This window comes from Montipora capricornis, chromosome 9 (assembly GCF_036669925.1).
Source record: "Montipora capricornis isolate CH-2021 chromosome 9, ASM3666992v2, whole genome shotgun sequence".
NCBI classification, from domain to species: domain Eukaryota; kingdom Metazoa; phylum Cnidaria; class Anthozoa; order Scleractinia; family Acroporidae; genus Montipora; species Montipora capricornis.
The window spans coordinates 33,042,720-33,064,141 of NC_090891.1; the positions used below are offsets into that span (position 1 = coordinate 33,042,720).

General features: G+C 37.7%; 1 protein-coding gene and 1 long non-coding RNA gene across 2 annotated transcripts in view; one reads left to right on the forward strand and one right to left on the reverse strand.

Annotated features, from left to right (window-relative positions):
• The window catches only part of LOC138015307 (rho GTPase-activating protein 26-like), a 31,100-nt gene extending 13,669 nt beyond the window's left edge, over positions 1–17,431 (forward strand). Inside the window, exons 7-27 of the mRNA XM_068862292.1 lie at positions 1,646–1,688; positions 1,871–1,932; positions 2,139–2,201; positions 2,682–2,754; positions 3,212–3,309; positions 4,934–4,974; positions 5,051–5,107; positions 5,806–5,884; positions 6,215–6,254; positions 6,377–6,439; positions 6,693–6,858; positions 7,212–7,270; positions 7,644–7,749; positions 9,534–9,693; positions 10,001–10,301; positions 11,327–11,437; positions 12,019–12,058; positions 12,733–12,798; positions 13,309–13,467; positions 13,799–13,878; positions 14,648–17,431. Coding sequence (XP_068718393.1) covers positions 1,646–1,688; positions 1,871–1,932; positions 2,139–2,201; positions 2,682–2,754; positions 3,212–3,309; positions 4,934–4,974; positions 5,051–5,107; positions 5,806–5,884; positions 6,215–6,254; positions 6,377–6,439; positions 6,693–6,858; positions 7,212–7,270; positions 7,644–7,749; positions 9,534–9,693; positions 10,001–10,301; positions 11,327–11,437; positions 12,019–12,058; positions 12,733–12,798; positions 13,309–13,467; positions 13,799–13,878; positions 14,648–14,739 — 1,959 coding nt within the window. The 3' untranslated portion in view covers positions 14,740–17,431. The remainder of the gene's footprint in view (positions 1–1,645; positions 1,689–1,870; positions 1,933–2,138; positions 2,202–2,681; positions 2,755–3,211; positions 3,310–4,933; positions 4,975–5,050; positions 5,108–5,805; positions 5,885–6,214; positions 6,255–6,376; positions 6,440–6,692; positions 6,859–7,211; positions 7,271–7,643; positions 7,750–9,533; positions 9,694–10,000; positions 10,302–11,326; positions 11,438–12,018; positions 12,059–12,732; positions 12,799–13,308; positions 13,468–13,798; positions 13,879–14,647) is intronic.
• Positions 17,432–18,262: 831 nt separating this feature from the next.
• LOC138016415 (uncharacterized) lies at positions 18,263–20,670 on the reverse strand. Its single transcript, XR_011125790.1, has 2 exons — positions 20,560–20,670; positions 18,263–18,971 (listed from the first exon to the last, which is right to left on the reverse strand). It is a non-coding gene; the product is annotated as an uncharacterized lncRNA (long non-coding RNA).
• Positions 20,671–21,422: the final 752 nt, after the last annotated feature.

Sequence of the window (21,422 nt, forward strand, 5' to 3'; positions counted from 1 at the left end):
TATGGCAAGAGTGGATCAGAGAATTCACACCTGGAACGAAAAGGTCTCTTTTTTAGGGAGTGCCTGTAGTGGTTTTGTCCCTAATTGTAGTAATAATGGCCGAGCTCTTTCAAGTCTCATATAGCTCAGTATATCCCTCTTACTAACCGAGTTTGAGGTCCATAGTGTAAACTTACAGACCAAGTTTTTCTCATTTAATTTATGGCCCAAGCGCAAAGCACGCGGGTCATAAATCAACGAGAAAAATTGAGGATCCGTAATTTTACAGTACGGACCAAGAAAACGAGGTTAGTAAGATGTTTATTAAGTCTCCGTGGTAATCAGCCTCATGGAAAAATGAAACTTGTTGACGTCAAGCTGAAGGTTCATCAATCCGACAAATGAACTCTTCTTGGCTGTTTGAAATAGTTGCTTGAAGGGTACAAACAGTTTTACAAGTTTATGTGACCGAAACGACATGAAAAACTTGCTAGAGAATGCTTTATCAAAATTTTAAATTTAGCGGTCCATATTTAGTTCTTATTAACCGAGTGGGAGGTCTGTATGGGAGAATCTTGACCAAGGTCGCCAGTACAGATCGAACGCAGTGAGGTCTGTACCAGCGACCGAGGTCAAGATTCTCCCATACAGACCGACCTAGCTCGGTTAATAAGATGTTTATTATATGGCCAACAAGAACAATTTAATTCGTTTAATGTAACTGGTTTGTACTAACTGACATTTTGCTTACGAATGGCGATGAGTGGCGATGAGCTGAACTTAATTCTGTCAAAGTTTGCTTTTCATCCTCTCTTTTGTCATCATGCTGTTTGGCACTTCCATAAATAAATATTGGTAGAAGGAAATACTCAATACTTTTGCATTTTAGTTTGCATCTTTTCACCGCAAAACATTACCGGTCTAGATGGGAAAATCTAGACAGCGGTCAATATCGATTTTAGCCAATCAAATTCGTGAATTTTGTAGTTCCCAGTTCTCGTGAGACAGAACCATATAATAATGTAGAATAGGACCTGCTAATTTAGCCAATCACAGCACGCATACTATCAGAAAGATACAGCTCTATAAGAAGAAGATATTGGAACACAAATGAATGATGGAAACATCATTTGTTGCCTCATTTTAAATTGAAATCAGAGATGGCTAATTTTGCAGATTTAGTGTCGCAAGACCCAGCTTCAGGGAGTTTGTCCACCACAAACGTCACTATGTTGCACGAAGAAAACAGACCATTGTCAACATTAAGCATTCCTTTGGGGTACTTTCTTGCTGTCAAGTTCCCCAAAATATTTACTGGAACGTGTGATTTTTTTTCCTGTGAAGAATCGCTCGGCATTTTACATTTACATTGTAGCTACAAACTTATTCTTGAGGATGTTTGCTTCAAGTAGAAGAAAGTGCTAATTTAGCCAATCACAGCACGCATACTATCAGAGAGATACAGCTCTATAATAAAGTAGAGTATCACCTTGTGATTGGAAGGTCAAAGGTTCGGTTCCTGCAAAGGCACATTCAGACTTTTTTGTCATCCAAAGTCACCATCAAAAAATACATCTTCATGGTGACTTATCCTTTGTTGTTGATGTACTTGTAGTTTATATTAATATCGCCATTCTTATTTTTGGCTTGTGTTTTTTTTCTTCAGCTTTTATCTTTTATGTATGGGCACATGACCTTCTTTCATACTGGTAGGTTAGCAGTGATAATTATATACTTCATGTCATGACAATGTATTTAGAGGAAAGGGCATTTTGCTCAGCAAGCTACAGAAAACTATACTAGACTTAATAATAAATACAATTTTAATGCCCTTGGAACATCTTAATATTGGATTCTCCTCTTATAATGTTGATTTTTGTTTTTTCATTAGGTCATGAAGTATTTAATGATTACATGGAATATATGACAGAGCTCCAGCTTAGACTTCAAAATGTAAGTGGACTGTTAGACCTTTCTTGGCAAGTTTTCCCCACGTGAACAATGAAATCAACATAATGTTTACTTAAAACTGTTAATTTGCTTTATTTAGTGATAATTTTATTTAGTTTTGCTTTTATAAGAAAAGAAAATAGTTTGACATTGGCAGATTATGTGTGTTTTTTACGTTTTCCTCTGCTGCTTCTCCAATTTCATTTTAGACAAGAGAACGATTTAACACCACACAAGAGGAAGCAGAAAGTCTTATGAGTCGAGTTCAACAGGCATGTCTTTGTCTTAAATTCATATTTTTATGGTCAATGATTTTTTGGTATCAATTTCTCATGGTTTGATGATGTCCGTTGTCCCTTACTTTGTCACGCATAGTCTAGTCAACAGCTTGTTCCAGAATTCTTACACATTCGTTTGTGACAAGTTTTTGCCTCCTTAATTAAAAATTTAATGTTAATAACTTTGATCTTGAAAGAAAATATCTCCAAAAAAACTGTTGCAACTAGTGATGCAAATCTTGGGTTTAGGGCATCCTACTGTATCACCCTGAATGTATACCAAGTATTATTTGATAATAATTGAAGTCGTTTTCTATGTGCAAGGCTTCTACAGTAATTTGTATAAGAATTTTTGCATTTTCTTGAAAGGCACATGAACTTGTTGTCTATTATTTGATGAGCTCCATTTTGCAAAAAAGCTACACCATTGTTACTAAAGAAACCCCTTACTGTTGACTTGTTCATCTATTGCAGAAAGCACAAAGTGGGGAGCTCCAATATAGTGGTGCACATACAAGACAAGGATATCTTGGGGTCCAAAAGAAAGGTCAGCCAGAAAATCAATTTGTCATGATTTATCTTAAGTTGTAATGGCCTCTCAACTGTGCTGCTAGTGTGTGACTTTGTCACATGCAATGACATTGTCATATGGGTTTTTCTGAGAACACGAAGGAGCGGCAAAGCAACAGAGTCACTAATGCAGCTTCCTTTTTTGAGCCTTACAAAAAGACAACAGTCTTTGGCAACTTAGTGTACAGTACGTTTCACTAGCGTATGGTTAAATGTAGTGTGGATCACCCTATCACATTTGTTGGAAATAATATCCATTGCTGAATCGTAAGATGTTTGGACTAGCTATAATAGCAGTTTTCATATACTCCTTTTTACTAAATACTTAAGTACTATAATAATTTCTCTGGTTGATACCAGCAGATTCCTAATGATGTCAGTGATTGATAGGAATCTAATCAAATCAAATCAAATCTGGGCTATTTGCACTTTAGGAGGCCTGGGTACCACATGGAACAAGCATTACTGCATGTACACTAAGGAAAACAAGATTCTTACGATGATCCCTTACACACAAACACAAGGAAGACTCGTAAGTTTAGGTGTATTATTATTAAATTTGTGCTGTGGTAGTTAGTTCTTTCAGTTTAATACAATAGCTGATATAAGCAGGTGGCATGGTTAAGTGCTTGCATGTGGTTGTGCCACGTTTTTAAGTTCTGCTCTGGTCTTTGGGGTACCCAATTGACCTCTGCTGCACATTTTGAAGAGCAAACTGGTTGCCTCCAGCCAGCTGGTGTTCAGTAGAATCACAGGCCGTTCTTTACATTTTCACCTCATTAATAATTAGCTTTGCACCTTGCTACTGATTTCTTGGGGGGTTGGTCAGAAGTGATTTGCTCATGCTAATAAGGTAAAATCTGAAAACAAATTAAGATTCCTCTGTATAATGCCCAGTAGTCAACAACTGTATGTTAGGCCTAGTCAAATGACTGTACTTAAAAGATACATTGAAAAAACTGGGGAAATTCCTGTTCATGTAATAATGAATGGAGAAGCTGGCAGAGAAAATGAAGTTTGTGGTGATTTTTTTCTTGCAGCCAGTTGCTCTCAAAACCCTGGTATAGTAGTAACTTGACACACCAAGTTTGTTTCCCTTGTTCTGGGAATCTATTAGAGTGTCATTTTAGTGATACAGTGTATCGTTATTTACATTAATCCATTGGAATGTTAGCCCTACTAAATTCAGGGCTTCTGATAGGGTGTGAAAAAAATTGGAAATTATGCGGCAAATTATATGATTTCATTTTAGCGAATTTAACCGTGGTTTTGTTTTGTCTAAGGGGAGCATGCGATCATTCTGTCATGAAGCATGCACTATATAAGTTTTTAAGTTATTAAGTTATTAGCACAATCCATTTCTTGTGTCGCAAGACCCAGCTTCAGGGAGTTTGTCCACCACAAACGTCACTATGTTGCACGAAGAACAAACAGACCATTGTCAACATTAAGCATTCCTTTAAGGTACATGTACTTCAAGCCGTCAAGTTCCCCAAAATATTTACTGGAACATGTGATTTTTTTTCCTGTGAAGAATTGCCCGGCATTTTACATGTACATTGTAGCTACAAACTTATCCATGAGGATGTTTGCTTCAAGTAAAAGAAAGTGCTACACATTGCAAGTGAAAATTCAGCAGTTTTTACGCTGCTTGGAAAGTATCACGTTATTTTGAGAGAATATCTAAATGATTGTGATTGGTTTATTTAGAGAAATGGATTGTTTATTCTGTGCCAATGAACAGTTGGTTGCTATCAGAAACCAGCACCAGGTCTCCGACAAGTAAAACAATGCATGGAACTCCTTTTTTGCTAGTTTGTCCGTTCATTCCAGATGATGTTTGGTGTCTCGAAAGCTAAAATGCCTTGAGATAATGTTTAAATTATCAGAGAACTTAAGATGAAGCAAGATTTGGCTCTTTTCTTCCGTAAATTGCACGATTTTTCATGAATTATGCGATTTTAGGTTTACTATGCAAAATCGCAACATCGCATAATATCAGAAACCCTGAGTCTAATGGAAAAACAGGCCCACATGGGTAGCGGATTAGATCTGACAGCATTGTTCTTGGTAAAGAAGTACCCTGTCTTGTCCTGGGAATTGTTTGTTCCGTCAACCAGGGTAAAATTTTTATAATTCCTGTCCTTTTGTTTCAGAATGCATCAACAGACACAATGGTGGTCACATCCTGTGTCAGGTAAGTACAGGAATGTTTGGGAACAGTGTACAGATTTGAGTATATTTGTAATGATAGGATGTGGATTTTTTTGCAGAAAAATGACAGACTCAATTGATAGAAGATTTACCTTTGAAATAACAGCGCTTGAAAGGTACAATTAATTGTAGATAGTTTTCTGAAAGTATTTAACCCATTCACATTCCTCTAAATAAGCGCATTGATTTACATGTAGATAGCAATATTATTACGGTATGTAAATAGTAGTATTTTTCTTACATGTATGCTTGTAAGTAACTTGTTGATTTAGTTTACAGCCAACCACAAGCGAGGTTAATAAACTTTAGACCTTTAAACCTTATTTTAGTCCATTTGACCAGTCTAAGCTTTTAGAACAGCTGCAATAATTCCACACACATGGTTGCTGATCAAGTCTTGCCTGGTCAGCAATCCAATCATGATGGATGGTTCCAAAATGGCAAGGACAATACATATTGGAGTTGTTCAAAGAGTTTGGGCACAGAACATAACAGCAGTGTACATTACTGCTGTCACATGCATGTAGCTTGTGATTGATTGTGTCCTTTCTGAGAGGACTACGATTACTAAGCATTTTGAAGGTATCATTACAAACACATAACTTAATCCCAAGTCATATTACATGTACAGTGTACATTGTACAACCATGAGTGTTGATGTGGCTAGGGTTAATGTTCAATCCTCACAACCTCCATCCTACAAATAATAATTTATTATTTGTAAGGGGTTATGAGGATTGGACCCCGTAGTTATTATGACAATCTATCTACATGTAGGCTTGTCACTCAGTTTTGTTCTTCCCTTTATGACTAGGACCCAACCCATTTTATTGCAAGCACAAGATGAGGAAGACAGAAAATCATGGCTGGAAGCTATGGATGGCAAGGAACCTGTATGCTTGGCTCTTTTTTTAATTTATTAGCTATACTTCTGTCTGTTTTGGGGTCTAAGTGACGCCACTATCAAGAATTTAAGGTTACAAACTGCAATGTGTACAAGTATCAGTTTCTAGGAATCAAAAGGATATCTTTGAGCTTTTGTTATGAGATTATAGACCTTTAGAAATAATATTGATCTTCATTATAATGAAGTCATAATAGTCATTATAATGGTGTCATAAAGTTACTGAAACATCGGCTTTTAACACAATTTTTTTTTTTGCATTAACATTATTGGATGCCATTTACATGTATTTTACTATACTTTTTTGTTTTTTTCTTAGGTGTATATGGACTCCAATAGCATTCCAAAGTTTAAAGACAGTAAGTGAAGACAATTGGATAGCTTTTTATTATTTGAGGTTAATCAAAAACACAAATTGTAATGGTCTTGGCAGACTTCTGTTTGATGAAAATTAATTAACATGTGCAATTTTTGTTTTCAGAGGAAACTAAAGACCTTGAGCTTACGTTCATCACAAATTGTATTTCAGCAGTGGAGAAAAGAGGTCAGTCTTAAGCTGTTTGTATGTCAGATGTAAGCATTCCCAGGTTTGAAAAATCATGCAAGCAAACAACCGTATTGCCATTACAAACTTCCACCTGTTACATTTTCCTGATTAAAAAGAGAAACGTTGGGAGAGAGGTAGTATCCTTGTTACATTTTCCTTCTACCAACCCTTCAAGATAGGACCCATTTCAAAACACTCCAGCTACATTTGATTGATCAGAAATAATTTACTGTATCAATTCACATTTCAGGTATCACAGATCAGGGGCTTTACAGAATTGTTGGTGTGGGGTCCAAAGTTCAAAATCTCCTTCTTCAATGCATTGACAAGAAGAAGATTTCCTCAATCGACCTAGCGGAGGAGGACTGCGAGTGGGAGGTCAAGACAATCACTAGTGCTCTCAAGCAGTATTTGAGGTAATGTAATAAACAAAAATCATGTGAGCTTTCATCTCTGTACAATCTCAAGCATCTGGTAGCATTTGCATGGTAAAATACATGTTATGGGCTTTGTACTGTAAGTGCTTAATCTAGATTCATAAAATTAAAGGAATTCAACATATTTTGGAAATCAGGAAATAATTCTGTTGTAGAAACTGTGATACTTTCTCGAGAACATATTTGAAAACAGCAACTCAGTTGATCTAGAGTCCATAAATTACTTACAGTATTTGTACAAGTACTGCCATTGTCAAGGTCTACTGGAAGTGATTGAACATTGCAAGTTGTGCACAAATTAGTTGCCATTAATTTTGTTTACTGTATTCTAGGAACATGGCAGAGCCTTTGTTTACTTACGATCACCATGAACAGTTCTTGGATGCAGTTAGTAAGTCGTCATTTCATACGGTTGGCTATTGCCATGTAACAGCTGGCTTAGAGAACAATCATTAAATAAATTTTCTGGATGTTTCCATCATCAAGTTGTTCCAGCCCAGTCCCATGCCTTTCACATTTTGTTTTTTTTTCTCATTCTTTGATTTTCATCTGTAGAACATTTTTGCTAGCCAAATTTTGTTCCACCCTTTCCCTTCTAAGGAAGACACTTGAGGATTTTATTTGGTGTAACACCACATGATTTAACTTTTCAATAGGGGCTAGTTAAGGGGGTGAAACTTGGATTACAGCTGTAGCAACGTCGATCTCTGTCCACTCAAACAGTATGCCCCCTTTGATTTAATTTTGTGTTTGTGTTGATTTAGAAAAAGACACCTTTGAGAAGAGAGTAGATGCCTTAACATCTCTTGTGGCAAGTCTACCAGAAGAAAACAGAAGTCTTATAAGGACAATAATGAGGCATTTAACTCGGTGAGGAGAGTTTTGTGACGTTTGTGAAATCATATTACCAAATTCTAAAGACTAAAAATTATTATATTATATTTTAAATGCTTCAAAAACTCATTAAGAATTCATGAGCCTAACAGCCTATCAAAACCTTGATAAAACGTCACATGTATGAGCTTTATATCCTGATAAAACACTCCTCGTTAGTATTCTTTATATAAAGAGTACTTAGTCTAATAAGGCAAAGCTTGTTTTTCTTGTATGCTAATATTTACCTCTCACAATTTGAACCATTGTTTGAGTCCAGAGGGACACGCTCTTTGTGGAATGTTTTTGAAGCTGTTCAAAAAACTCGCAGCACATGTTTTATCGGGTCTAAAAACACTCGGCTACACCTAATGTTTTTAAACCCCGATAAAACACTGCTGCGCATTTTTTAAACATTACTTAACATGCTGGGCCTTTTGTGAGGAACTTACACAGTTCTAGAAAATGAGCACTTCAATGCAGTTTGTATACATGTAGGAATAAGGACGATAAATTTATTACAAGTACCGTATTTACCTGTGTATAAGTCGACCTTTTATGGCCTCAAAAGAAGCTCCAAAAATCGCCCTTGACTTATACACGGGTCAAAGATCTTGAGCCAAGTTCCAGCTAAGTAATTTATTCAAAATTAACATAATAATGTTGTCTTGGGCATAACGAACGCAGTGGACAAAGCCGACAAAAGACAAAAATGACAAAAGACTTCAAAATGAATGTAAGCAATTCCCGTTGAAATGAAAAAGGATTTGTCCAAATCTATATGTTGCAGATACTCACAAGCACAAATTTGAAATAGACACTGGAAATTTTCGTTTTTCAAAGGCGCAAAGCTCTAAAAGGCATTTCTGTTTCTTCAAACAAACGCGATCATTCAACGGCTTAGTAGCCTGGCACAATACCTCGTGTTTGCGTGCAAGCAGTGTAACTCGTGTTGTGTGAAAATGCTGGTTGGTAATGATTGTTTTTTATTCTTTATACAAACCTGGCTGATTTAAATGCTTTTGCAAACTTCGTATTGTTTGGTTTATGAGTTTTGTTTTGTTTGTCATATGAGAAATGATAAGTCAAGGACCAATTAAACCTTGCACATTTTCGCATTGTTAGCAAGTTATTTTCAAAGATTGACTCCTGCTTCTGTGATGTTGTGCTTATCCTCTAAAGCCCTTTATCGTTGAACAACAAAACAGGTTAGTTTGAGGTTTACATATTCGATTTTCTGCGAACTTTTTTGAAACTCAAGGACAAAATTTCCCGGCACATACAACAACTGCTGAACCACAAAACTATTAAGCGCTTGAGGCCCTGATTTTTTTGTGTATCCACATTTCCAGAAATCGAAGAATACAAGATTATTGTCCCAGTAAGATTGAACAAAGAAATTAAGAAATTGCTTTTTTTGCCATCAAAAATGGGGGGTCGACTTATACAAGGGTAAATACGGTATTTTCTAACACATCGCAGGGAACTGTGTCCAGCTCCAGTTGCAGTCTGACCTCCAGTAACAAAAACACAATCTACATGTATAACTAATCAGAACACCACTTAAACCAGCCCAGAGGAAAATGCTTGGAACCGATTAATTTTATTGTGGTTGGAAAGTGGCATCAATGTGGATAATGCAAAAAGACTTGAGGAACTGGCTGTGGCTGACCGATTCTCGAAGAATCTGTATGTTGTGTGATTCCAAGAAATAATTTGTTCTTTGGCAGTCAGATTCAAGGTAGCCAATAAACTGTTTATAATTATTTTTTGACCTGCAGAGTTGCTGCCCATTCCAACAAGAATCTTATGGCCGCAAGCAACCTTGGTGTTGTCTTTGGTCCAACACTGATGAAGTCGAGAGAAGAATCTATGGCAGCAATCATGAATTTAAAGTATCAGAGCATAGTTATTGAACTTCTTATAAAGGAATTTAGCACAGTAAGTCTGAAACAATCTACATGCAGGTTTATTAAAGAATCAATGACAGTCACTGATATTATGGGGAAGTTGCTCTATTATTCCAACTTTCATTCCGAGAAGGATGTTTAACCCTTTTGCCCACATGAGTGCCCCCTTGGACACCAGAAGTGGATGATAGGAAATACCTGCATTTCTGTGCTACTTCACTGTGATTTGTGTTTGGTTTTCTGTAAACTTTTAGTGCTTCAGCGTCCTTGCAGATAGGTGAACTTCTTTGCTGCGTAATATCACAGTCAGTGACAGTTGTGTTATTGTTTCTCCACAGATATTTGGACCTGATAGTCCAGATGGTATCAAAGACAAACCCAACTCCACAAATTCTGTGCCAGTCAGTACAAATCCTTTCTTGGAGGATGATTCAGAAAACTCCTCAGATATCAATGACAAGTCAACACCTTTGCCCAAGAAAAGAAACAGTGATGACTCAGGAATAAAATGTCTCGACAACAAAAATGTTACGTCCTCCAAGCCACTCCTCCCTCCCAAGGGATATTGTGCCCCACCCCCACCCAGTAACAAACCTACTCCTGCTGCCCGGCCAAGAGTTAAAGCCATGATTGTGTCAGGTAATTTGATCCATTCAGCTGCTGTATATCAGGCCCAAGTTATGTAGTCCGTAAACTAGAACATCACTATACACATTCTTCGCACTGTTCTCCATTCATTTCCTTTGGTACCGATTTGGAGAACTGGGTAACAATCAAAAACGTTTTACCTACACTTTCTGTTTAACTAAGCTTATACCCATAACAAGAAATTGACTGTTCATTACTTTTGGGGTTATTGATTAATCTTTAAGTAAGTGAGATCCAGTACATAAATTGCCATTCTTCAGTTTCAAAATATGGCAAGATCTGTTCTACTAATAGCTAAAGCTTAGATGGGGACATAGTTTTTCAGTGAGTGATTAACCCATGGACTCCCATGGGTTCCCCGTTGACAAGTAAAATCGTCTGGCATTAGACAGAGTAAAATACTAAGTCTGGCTGGTTTAGGCAAAAAATGGAGCAGATCTTTTGAAAAGTGTATCAAATGAGTGCCTTATGACATAATTTTTTCAGAAATAATTTCTTTTAAAATCCGTGCTACAGATTTTCTGTTAGAATCTTCTAATACTGTTGTGTTAAGAATTTGTGAAAAACATAGTTAACTCCCTGAGTTTTTAGGCATTTTCTGTTTTGGTTACATGATTCACCAAATGTGGTTGTAAGTCGAACCATACAAAGGAATGTTAAATAGAACTTGCTTGGCAAAAAAGGATAACTGTGGAGTTAAATGACTTAAAGAAATGACTATTTGAAGGGGTCCAGAGCAACAGTTTGGTAGTTAAGAGTCACCCCTCTTAAGACATGCCTATAAAATGAGTGCTGACGTTTGGACAGAGCAGAGTTTACATTTTCTGTAGCTTTTTATGGACCAGCGGTAGTTTTATATCATCTTGGTGTGACTGCCAAGGTTGACTTCTCTATCATATTAAAGAATAATTTTAAAATAGTTTTAAATTTCTATTTGGCTGTGGATTTGTTTATGCACTGACAGTGTTAAAGGGCTTGACTGTTTGTTTTTTTATGTGTCCTCTCCTTGGTTGCAGATTCTGAAGAGGATCTAAGCAGTGTATCAGACCCATCAAGCACAAATTCAACTCCTCAGAGTGAAGGCAAGGCACCCCTTTCACCAAGAGATTTCTGGAGAGAAAGAGATGGTAGTTTAATATTGTTATTTTCATCCAGTTCCACCATGCATTTTTTGATGACAAAAGAAAAATATAGGGGACAATCTGTCAGCAATTTTGATGAGAAATTAAAACAGCCTGTGCTGGTTTAGAGTTTTCTGTGGACGATATTTATTGGCCTCTACAAAAAGTACTAAATATTTAACTATTAGGTTAAGCCTCAGTGCATCCTATAGCATTAGCATTTCCCCTGCAAGTGGCATGTAGAATTGATGCATCAGCATCATTCTCTCCATTTGCTCATGTCTGTGGTTAGAGTTGAATACAAACATGTACTGTCTACCAAAAGAGTCCCACGATGTCACACTCCCGTAAATCTCCAAGCTTTTTTTAGTGGTCAATTTGACCAATGCATCTGCTTCTTGAGCAAGGAAATGGCTTGCCTCAAGGTAAAGACCTTGTTTCCATTTTTCTTTTCAAAAATTCAAGGTCATGCTACATGTAGATGCTATGACACCCACACAGTTACGTGGTAGTATTTGCTCGTAAGGAATCACGTTCCTTCTTTAATACCTTGAATGAATTTTTGTGTTAAATTTGTTTTACTTTAGCTGGAAAACCAACTCCACCCCCCAAGAGACCGGATGTAGTGTAAGTACATTGTTATAATAAACAAATAAACTGTTTTCTTATTTTGTGTCAGGGTAACCCTGGTACAGTTGACTTTGTTATTCATTATACTGTAGCTTATTCATGACATGCTTTTGTTATTATCTTTTCCACTAAGTGGTCTTGTCAGTTGTTCAAAAGAACCCTGTGAAGACTCACAGTTGGGGTACATTTTGTACATTTCAGATTTCTTTTGTAGTTACAATACAGTTCAATACAATACATTCTAACTGACAACTCTCCATAGGGGCTTTTCAGGGCCAATGAAACACAATCAACAAAACGACAGAACAGCACAGAACAGAATAACAGCAATAACTGTTTAGAATCCCAACCAGCCGCAGGCAAATCAGTTGGCTATTTACACGTGCAGCTGAGAAGTTGAACCAGGGACAAATTTCAAGGAGTGGTCAGAACGTGTCTTGAATCCAGGAACTCTGGATCTCAAAACAAGCGTCCTAACCACTGGACCACACTGCCTCCTTGATTATAAATGGTCACAGTAGCCTTGACACCATTTTTATTATTCTTTTTGTTTGAGTAACGTTTGCATACCACTAGCAGGCTTGGCATTGCCTTAGCAGTGTTTTCATACGTAGCGTTTGTGTGTTGTTGGCTTGAAGCTTTTATTTTGCCTGTTTGCTCATTTGTTTTAGTGCTCAGTTTAAAAACAGACAAGTAGCCAACGATTCAAGACCATTTTCTATGATTGATGATTCCATGTAAGTTTCAACAGTTCTGAATTGGCGTACTGCAAGCGTTTGGCCGGCATTTGAAGCATTGTTCCTGTTCAAACCTATTTTCAAATCGCAAAGGAAATGTGAATCATGACTCCATGACATCTTATCCTTGACAGACATGGAACATTCCGTTCCTTTAATAATCCTACTCTCAGGCTGCTGAATGTTCATAGGACAATGTTAAGACTTAATGTTGGCGTTAGTGAAGGTTTGTGGCTTTTTTGGAGATTCTTCACTTGTGAAAGAAGCCTACAGGAGCAACATCACTTCCATGTACTTCAAATTACAATGTATTTTGTGTTGCTGCAACAGACGTGCAAAGCAAGCCATGTAACACTGCTGACATATTTTGATTTGCACCGCTTCAACATTGCACACTGCTGAGCACTGTTCTTGTGATCCCGCTTGGTTATTGTTAATTTGATATCTGGGTGTTCATCAAACGGTGCAGATTATAAGTTGTGCTTATTTGCATGACGTTTTTTTAACCAGGAATGACAAGGAATCTTCTCATGCGATCCGACGGGTCAGCAGTCAGAGTGGTAACCTCAACAGGGGACTGCAGTCATGGGGGACCCGACCTCCCCCACTGCCACGGGAACCACCCCCTAAGGAGGAACCTACACCATCCCCGCAAACAAAAACGCCTAAGTAAGTACAGCATATGAGGGCCATTAGTCTTTCATTGGTGGTAGGGTTAGAGGCAAGTTTGATTTTAGTTTTCTCGTGAGGTAATGACAGTGGTATTTGACTGCTTTTGGCCTTTTGTCCAGCAGTAATAAAACAGCGAGTCCAAACTAGAAATAAAAAAATTGAGTAAGCTAGGGAGCTATGAAATCGTGTGAGCTTTTTTAGTACATTTTGAAGGACTTAAGTCATTGCAAAAATATTTACACCTCTTCAGTTCCATACGGAAGAGCACTCTGATAATTCTCATTGCAAAACGAAAAAGGTATTTCTTTCTCCGATGTAATCTTTGTAGGAAAGTGAAGACAGTCTATCCTTGTGTGGCCGAGAACAGTTCCGAGCTGTCATTTGATGCTGGCATTGTCATCTCCAACGGTGAGTTTCGTAACGACCATTGTAATAACACAAGATTGGTACTCGTCATACCCCCATAGTGAATAAACTGCAGCCGTAAAGAGGTTTGTTCCATTGTCAGCCTTTTAAACGTAAGAGACCGAGATCGCAGGTTTTTAGCCATCTAACTTATTTCATTATTTTCCCGTTATGAAAATCGCACAAATGCATTTGGAAATCAGGATTCTGAAAACAATGTTTACAAAACAAATTTATACAGAAATCAGTGTTGTACGTTTCAAGTGTATTGGTCCCGGGGGAATGTCCCGCTGGATGGGGTCGCATTTTCACGACTGGGTTGACCAAAATGGGGTTGCAGAGTTACTTGAATGGGGTCACAAATTGTCGGGATTTGGGGGGTAAGAAAATTCTGGTTAGTAGAATGTAAAAATGGAAAGATTCACGGTAAAAAAAGTTGTTACAGAACAGTTTTTAAGAAGTAGCAGATCATTTTCACGAAGAGACCAATTTCGATATGTTAAAATTCAGTCCTAAACAAAAGACATCATCTCGAGGCTCTGGGGAATTAATATAAGGATTTTTATGAGTTTATTCCCCAGAGCCTCGAGATGATGCCTTTTGTTTTGGACTGAATTTTAATATATCGAAATTGATCTATTCCTTTTCGAGCCCGAAAATTTTTTTGGCTTTTGAGAAACAGGCCCAAGGAGAGAGTTTATGTAAAATAAAAGGATGCTGAATCACAAAAGAAATAACGAAATATGAAATAGTGTTGCAATCTTTTCCACAGTTCGGCCCTCGAAAGAACCCGGATGGTTGGAAGGAACGTTAAACGGAAGAACAGGTCTTATCCCGGAAAATTATGTTGAACCAATGATATAGCTTTGGATCAAACTACGAGAGAGTTAGGATATTTTAATTGCTTGTTAATAATGGAATTTCTTTTTATTGTAAAGTTTTCTCGACAATAATCCGACCTGTCGATCGTCTTAACCTGTTTAGCTAAAATTGTGAAGAATTTACTTCTTACTTCACCTCGACAGGTCTTGATGCATGTCACAAGTGATTATGAGGACAGAATAACATATTATGGTAGAATTACAAAGGTGATTATTGAAAATTATCTGCGCTGTTTGCCCCCTCAGAAGTGTGTAGCTAATTTGCATGATAACAGCAAATCCCACATGGCGGCTATCGTAAATAAGGTCTGTTGTTTGTAAGAAAATGCATGTTTTTCAAATAATCACCTATGTAATGATACAAAACAATTATTCACCGATATTCACCAAGCCTTCGGCAAATAATTGTGAAATAGTGTCACTGATGAGTCAATTGGTTGCTCTTGTTGGCGTGGCGACCAGTCAATGGCTTTTTTTCCATTTGAGTTGGGCAATTGTAAAATAATTACGAATGACTGTCATGAGGTTCAAAGGGAGTCATGTTGTTTACTATTTTTCTCCTGGTTAGCGACGAGCGCGAGAGATTTTATTGACTAGTGAGATTAACGTAGACGTAAAAAGGGTTTTTAAAGCTAGTATAGTGGATTCTCGGTGCAAGCCTTTAGAATGTGCGAGAGTTTTTAAAGGTTTTCTTTTACATTTTGAATCATCGTTCAAACTGGTTCGCATGCTCTTGTGGGGTTGGAATTCTGGTGTCCAAGTAGAAAGAGCGAATTCAGGATCGCATTTGGCCCAAGTTGTGTAACCGCTTTAAATGTCATGATATTGTTTCCTGGTTTGACTTTTCTTCATTAAGGTGCCTCTGGCATGGCAGTTTTATTGTCGTTGTTGTTGGGTTTTTTTTTTTTAATATTTTGGGAGTAATTCTTTGATTGCACTCACGTGATAAGACGGACATGTTGGTGCCAAAACAATAGAAAAATGTAGCTCAAGTTTTGTATAATAATAGAGTCAAATTCCCAAAAGACTTTTCGCTATTGTTCTTTCCACCAATGGCCGCCGTGACGTCAAGGCCGCTGTGACGTCAGGTGCAATCAGAGAATACTGTGTTTTACTCGAAGCTTATTATTTTAACTCAGATGAATTCAGGGAGGATGAGTGAATTTAAGTATCAATCCACGTTTATTCTCTTTATCCTCAGCTGTAGGTGTCGCATCTTATTCGCTAAGAGAAATATTCTTTACCGTAAAAGTCAAGGCAAACGCATTGACCAGTGCTGTGTCACAAGAAAGTTGCGATAGACAGAAAACCACGAGGCTACTTTCGGTGGATATTTACCATTTTTCACAGAATACCCGAAATTCCATTTTGGAAGTGTTACGTAATATGTGTCATTAACTCGGAAAATAACAGTTGATTTGAACTTTATTTTCCATAATGTTTCTTTTGAGTTTTTGTTTAGGGTGCGTTCGATTGACCCAGGAACCCATGAGTAGGAGGAGCTTGCCTCTTCCATACAAACCGTATGAGTCAATCTTTGCGTGTATCTTTCTATTTTTAGAACGCCACGAGCTCCTGATTGAGCCTATTCTGAAATAAGAATAGGTGGAGTTGTGATTTAAAACGGTATGTCCAGCGTTTTGGAGCAACTAGGATAATCAAGATATAAAATAGCATTTTAGCAGGTGTTGTACAGCTTTAATGTGAATCTCCGTAAAAAAGGAAGGGTTTCTAACTTCTATTCGATGTATTCCTATTCCGGAATATGATCAACCGAATGCACCCTTAGATAGATTTGTAATGATCAAATTAACCCTGTGACTCCTAGGAGTGATCGGTGTGTAAATTCTCTTCACAAAACCAATGAAATGTCTGTCAGACAGGTGTTGAGAATGAAGATTATTGTCTTAAGAGGTGTGATCGTGATATATAACACCAATTCTCATGACCACCCAACAAAGAACTCTATGGTACCAGTTGGGAGAATGAACGTTTCGATTTTAACGGCGGTGAGTCTCTTTTTGTTTTTGGTGAAATTGCAGCAACGATCTTGGCCTGGTCGCTTGTCTTGATTTTTAACTTCTTCTTTTATTTTTATTTTTTTTTTTGGGGGGGGGGGAGGGAGGAAATTGGGGGCGTAAGGGGAATGAGCGCACAAGCCAATGAATGTGAATCAGCCTTGAACCTGAGCATGCAAACCATTTATTCCTGTGGCTCAAATATTTGAGTGAGGGGAGAGGGGAAGGAGGGTAAAGAGTTTGGACTTAGTTCAAATATGCTTTGTTGGCCTCGCGGTGATGAGACTGGGAAGGAGTTTAAGTAGAGCATAATAAGAGATTTTGGACCCTTAAGTCCCGATGTGGAAAACAGCTGGGGACTTACCAAAAAAATCTTTGTTTGTGACGGCGAGAGTAGCTTATGTTATAGAGAAAAATCTCACATCATTTTGATTCGTTGCCTTTACTTCCCGCAGTTTTTCACAGCCCGTATTATTAATACGATTTTTAATGTTAAATAATTTGAGTATAATCGGGACGTTTATAGTGAACTGTGTTCAAGAATTGAGTAACGTTCTCTACAAGTAGGAAATGGCACACCAGCAATTCAAAGATTTATTATACTGTGTATATGTAGAGAAAAGAGTTGAAAGAAAATATATAAGAATCTCTTTTATCGCCCAGTGCGTTGTGTCTTCTTTGTAAAAAGAACCTAGATCATTAAAATGAAGTGCGAGTGTACCATTGACGGTCGCTCTTGTTCGTAATATTAAAGCCTGGTTTCCATATGATCTGCAACGGTCTGCCACACAATCGCAATGGTTGGGAAAGTAGAAGTAGATTCAACTTTCCCGACCATTACGACCGTGTCGCAGACCGATGCAGATCATATGGAAAGATTAGCATGCGACGTTTTTTAGAGGGGGACGTCACTTGTACTCACACAACCACATTTATATTACCAAGTATCCTTTATTATATAGATCCTGATGAAATACCAGGATTTCTCCTTTTGCTAAAAAATCTTATCTTCACCGCGCGCAGTGAACATATCATTTTTGTCTTTCACATGTGAGAATATAGGTGTCGTCATGGTAACGAACACGATTAGCCAATAAAACACGATCTTCGTCTTCATAGTAAGATACTTTTGCGCTTCAATATAATTCTTCTCTGCTACATTAACATTTTTATTGCAAAATTTTAAATTATCATGATTTGCTTTTCATAACTTTCATATCTTGTTTCATGTTACAATATGCGTGTTTTAGCAGTTGGTGACCACTTTTTCATCATTTCGAAAACAAGACGCCTACAAGGGCGTATCCGTGGAATGCGCAAACAGTTAACACAAATTGTCCAGTTACAGTGAACTTCAAGTACAGGTAGACTTCGGAAAATGGCGAAAGATTACTAGAAAGATACATCTGTAATATAACTTAAAGTTTTTTGTTGTAAAAACTCATTACTAATGTTACTAAATTTGCAAATGCAAACAACGAAGCCCTATTAGCAGGTTATCAGGATACGGGATCTTTTATTTATTTATTTTTTGGAAGGAGACTTAATTCAAATCCTACAGTTTTACTTGCTTCGTTAACTCCTTTCATCCAAAAATTACAGGATCAGCCTTAAATCATCCGAAAAACTTATTACAAATCACAGTTCAACAACTTATCATCCTAGGCCAGTTGTTCAGAAACTGGGTTTTAAAACGAGTTTTATCCTCTACTCCCAAATGCTGTTCAAGGCTGATATTCAGAAAAACTTTACATTAGAAGAAGTCAATCTTGAAAAACAAAAATAAGCAAAGGAAACTGTGACCAAAAAGTTGAAAACATGAAACAAAAGTTTAATACGCTAATCCTGGATTAAGGTAATTGGCTTTCGAACAACCGGGCCCTGTAATCGACGTCTGGTTCTGTAATCCTGGTTTAGTTCCTTCCTTGCAAACTGTATAAATTTGCCGTGGCGTAGACAAGAAGACAACATCCGTGCTCTATTTTCTCTCAATGCTCAAAAATTCCGTAATTGCGTGTTGTATAGTCCAGTCCAAAGTTCTAATTTTACAATTCCATAATCTTGATTTCAGTAACTTGGTACCAAATGTTCCACAATAACTTGAAATCTCGTTAAGAAAAATCCTTAAATCCAGTAGTCCAGTCCGGATTGAGATCGCCAAAACTCTCTCTATCATCGATTCAAAATTCAACAAAAGCTACAAGTAGTAAATAGTTATCAGAAACTACAACAGTTCGTCCTGATTCTACACTCGAGCTGAACAAAAAACCCAAAAAACCCTTGTCATCGTTTTCGAGAGAACAGACAAACAGCCGAAACTGTTCTGTACCTGCCCCTTACGGCACTGAAAAAGTACCGTACGTTGTACAATAGTACTTGACCGTAGTCCTTGGCCAAGAAACTAATCTTAGCCAAAAGCCCGAGAAGCGATCAGGATACGGGATAATTAGTTTAAAAAAATTGTGGGGATACGGGATTTTTAGTCTGGAGGTGGAGGGGGGGGGGGGGGTAGAATTGAGGAGGTACGGGATATTTTTTAAAGTAAGAACGCATTGCGTGTGGTAGTGCAGTAACTTGACAGTGTTTTTTTCCATAACTGTCAACTGAGCGGCGTTTTGTTTTTTCCAGGAGATTCAAATCCTTGCACAATATGTAGTTCTAATAGTACACGACATTGTTTGGTATCGTAAATCATTACGGTGCCATGGTAGACATCTTTGCTATATACCCTCTAAGAAGACATGTGGTTCAGTAAAATACTAAGCCCAGAACGATTGAAGAAAATAACAGGAAATCGAGAAACATTTGGCTTCAAAGCCGATATGTTGATCATTTACAACTTCTTTTTCACCACAAGCTTAAGCGTGTACTCTGAGCTTCTGACACCTTTCCAAGACCAATGTTACTAAAGTTTTTTTTCCCCTTTCCAGCGGGGTTAGTATCTGGATGGGGGACGTTAAAAAATTACGACTTTTGCTGTCAGGAACATACGCCCAAAAATTCTATTTTAACGCTCAAAAATGCGAACAAAGCAAGGTACAGATTTTGCTAGCCTGCTTTATGCAAAACAAATATTGACGAAAAAGTAAATAAATATTAATATGTAGTTTTTAAGGAGAGCAGAAGGAACTTTTAGGAAGTGTCGATCGAGAATAAAACAATTTGCCATCAGCGAAAAACATTTCGGGAGATTTTTGTTACGTTCCATCAGAGTTCAATTTTTCTATCGTACTTTTGGTCATACAAGTAAAATTGCAAAATCGGAAGTGACATCGATTTTAGCGGCCGCCTGTGATCAAGTTATACCTTGCGTGTTTACTGACAACTCACGAAACAAAGGATACATCTGTGACAAAATGACGGCATAACACATGGTTTTTAATAGTGGGGTTTTTTTTCTAGTTCGACAAGATCTATGCGCGAATTTAACATAAAGATCACAATCGTTGATGCTAGTCCAAGTGTCAGCTGAAGTTAAGCTCCTCCGAATGAGGTTAGTACTTGGATGGGGGACGGCTGCGAAGTCCCCGTGACGGCGATAGCTAATTCGTTTTTTAAAACTTGATTTCATTTTTTATCTTGTTTGGCCGTTCAAAGCTATTTTCTTATTTTCTTTCTACGTCAAAAAGGCGAACAAACTGGTTCCCAAGAAATATTGGAGTACGTATTCGTTCTATGCAAAATGCTTCTAATGAAGTATTCGTTGTATGCAAAATAATAATGTTCACAGTGGAACACACAAGTACGAAGCAAGATCTAGAAATAACGTAGAAAATTCTCCTTACCTTTAAAGCTTGCCTTTCTCAAAGAAAAAGCATCTATCCACTTTATCGAATAGTTTAATACTGAAACAATCATGGCGGGCGGAAAGATTCTATTATAAATGTTTGCTTTCACCTCTTGGAAGGAAGTGTGTCACGGTGGCCGAGTGGTCTAACGCGCTAGCAGAGGAATACCGTGATGGCTTGGGAAGTATTGGAGTTCTCCTCGGAGCAGGGAAGTTTGGAAATACCGTAGGGATAATAAAACAATCCACCCGATCGGAGATTAATTCAACATCCGTGGGGTATGCACATTTGTGACTACCAACAAAAAAAAGATTCCAGCCCGGTTTTAAGACGTGGATGCCTTCGGCATTCCACGTAATGAGTAAAACAAGTTGTTTTAAATCTGGACATTTCATAAATATCTATATAATAAACAGAAGGCTAAAGATACTTTCAGCACTCGAAGATAGAATTCGTATTCCCCCGCGGCCATGTAATATCCTCTATTTCTCCATTACAGATGATTAGTTTCCTTTAATGTCTTCGTATTATTTGCCTTCGTTTTTTTTCTTGAGGCGTTTCTCTGCATATGAATCACTCGTGCCGCGCGCTGGTCGGGTAAAATCGTTGATTGTGACGACAAAAACAGCGTTTCTCTCGATATTGTGTGACAAAACATGATTTGACCAAAAAAGCGCGCAGCCTCGTTCTTCAGAGAATGCCGCTACAAGAACACAATAGTGGCCAGACCGAAGAAGATTATCTTGCAGTTTAATAGGCCCTTGCCGCGGACTTTGGCCTGGCACGAGGTAACAGGCGTTCCTCCAGTAAAACCGAGTAAAGAGTGGGAGCAAGTATCTAAACTCTCCGTCGCTTTTCTG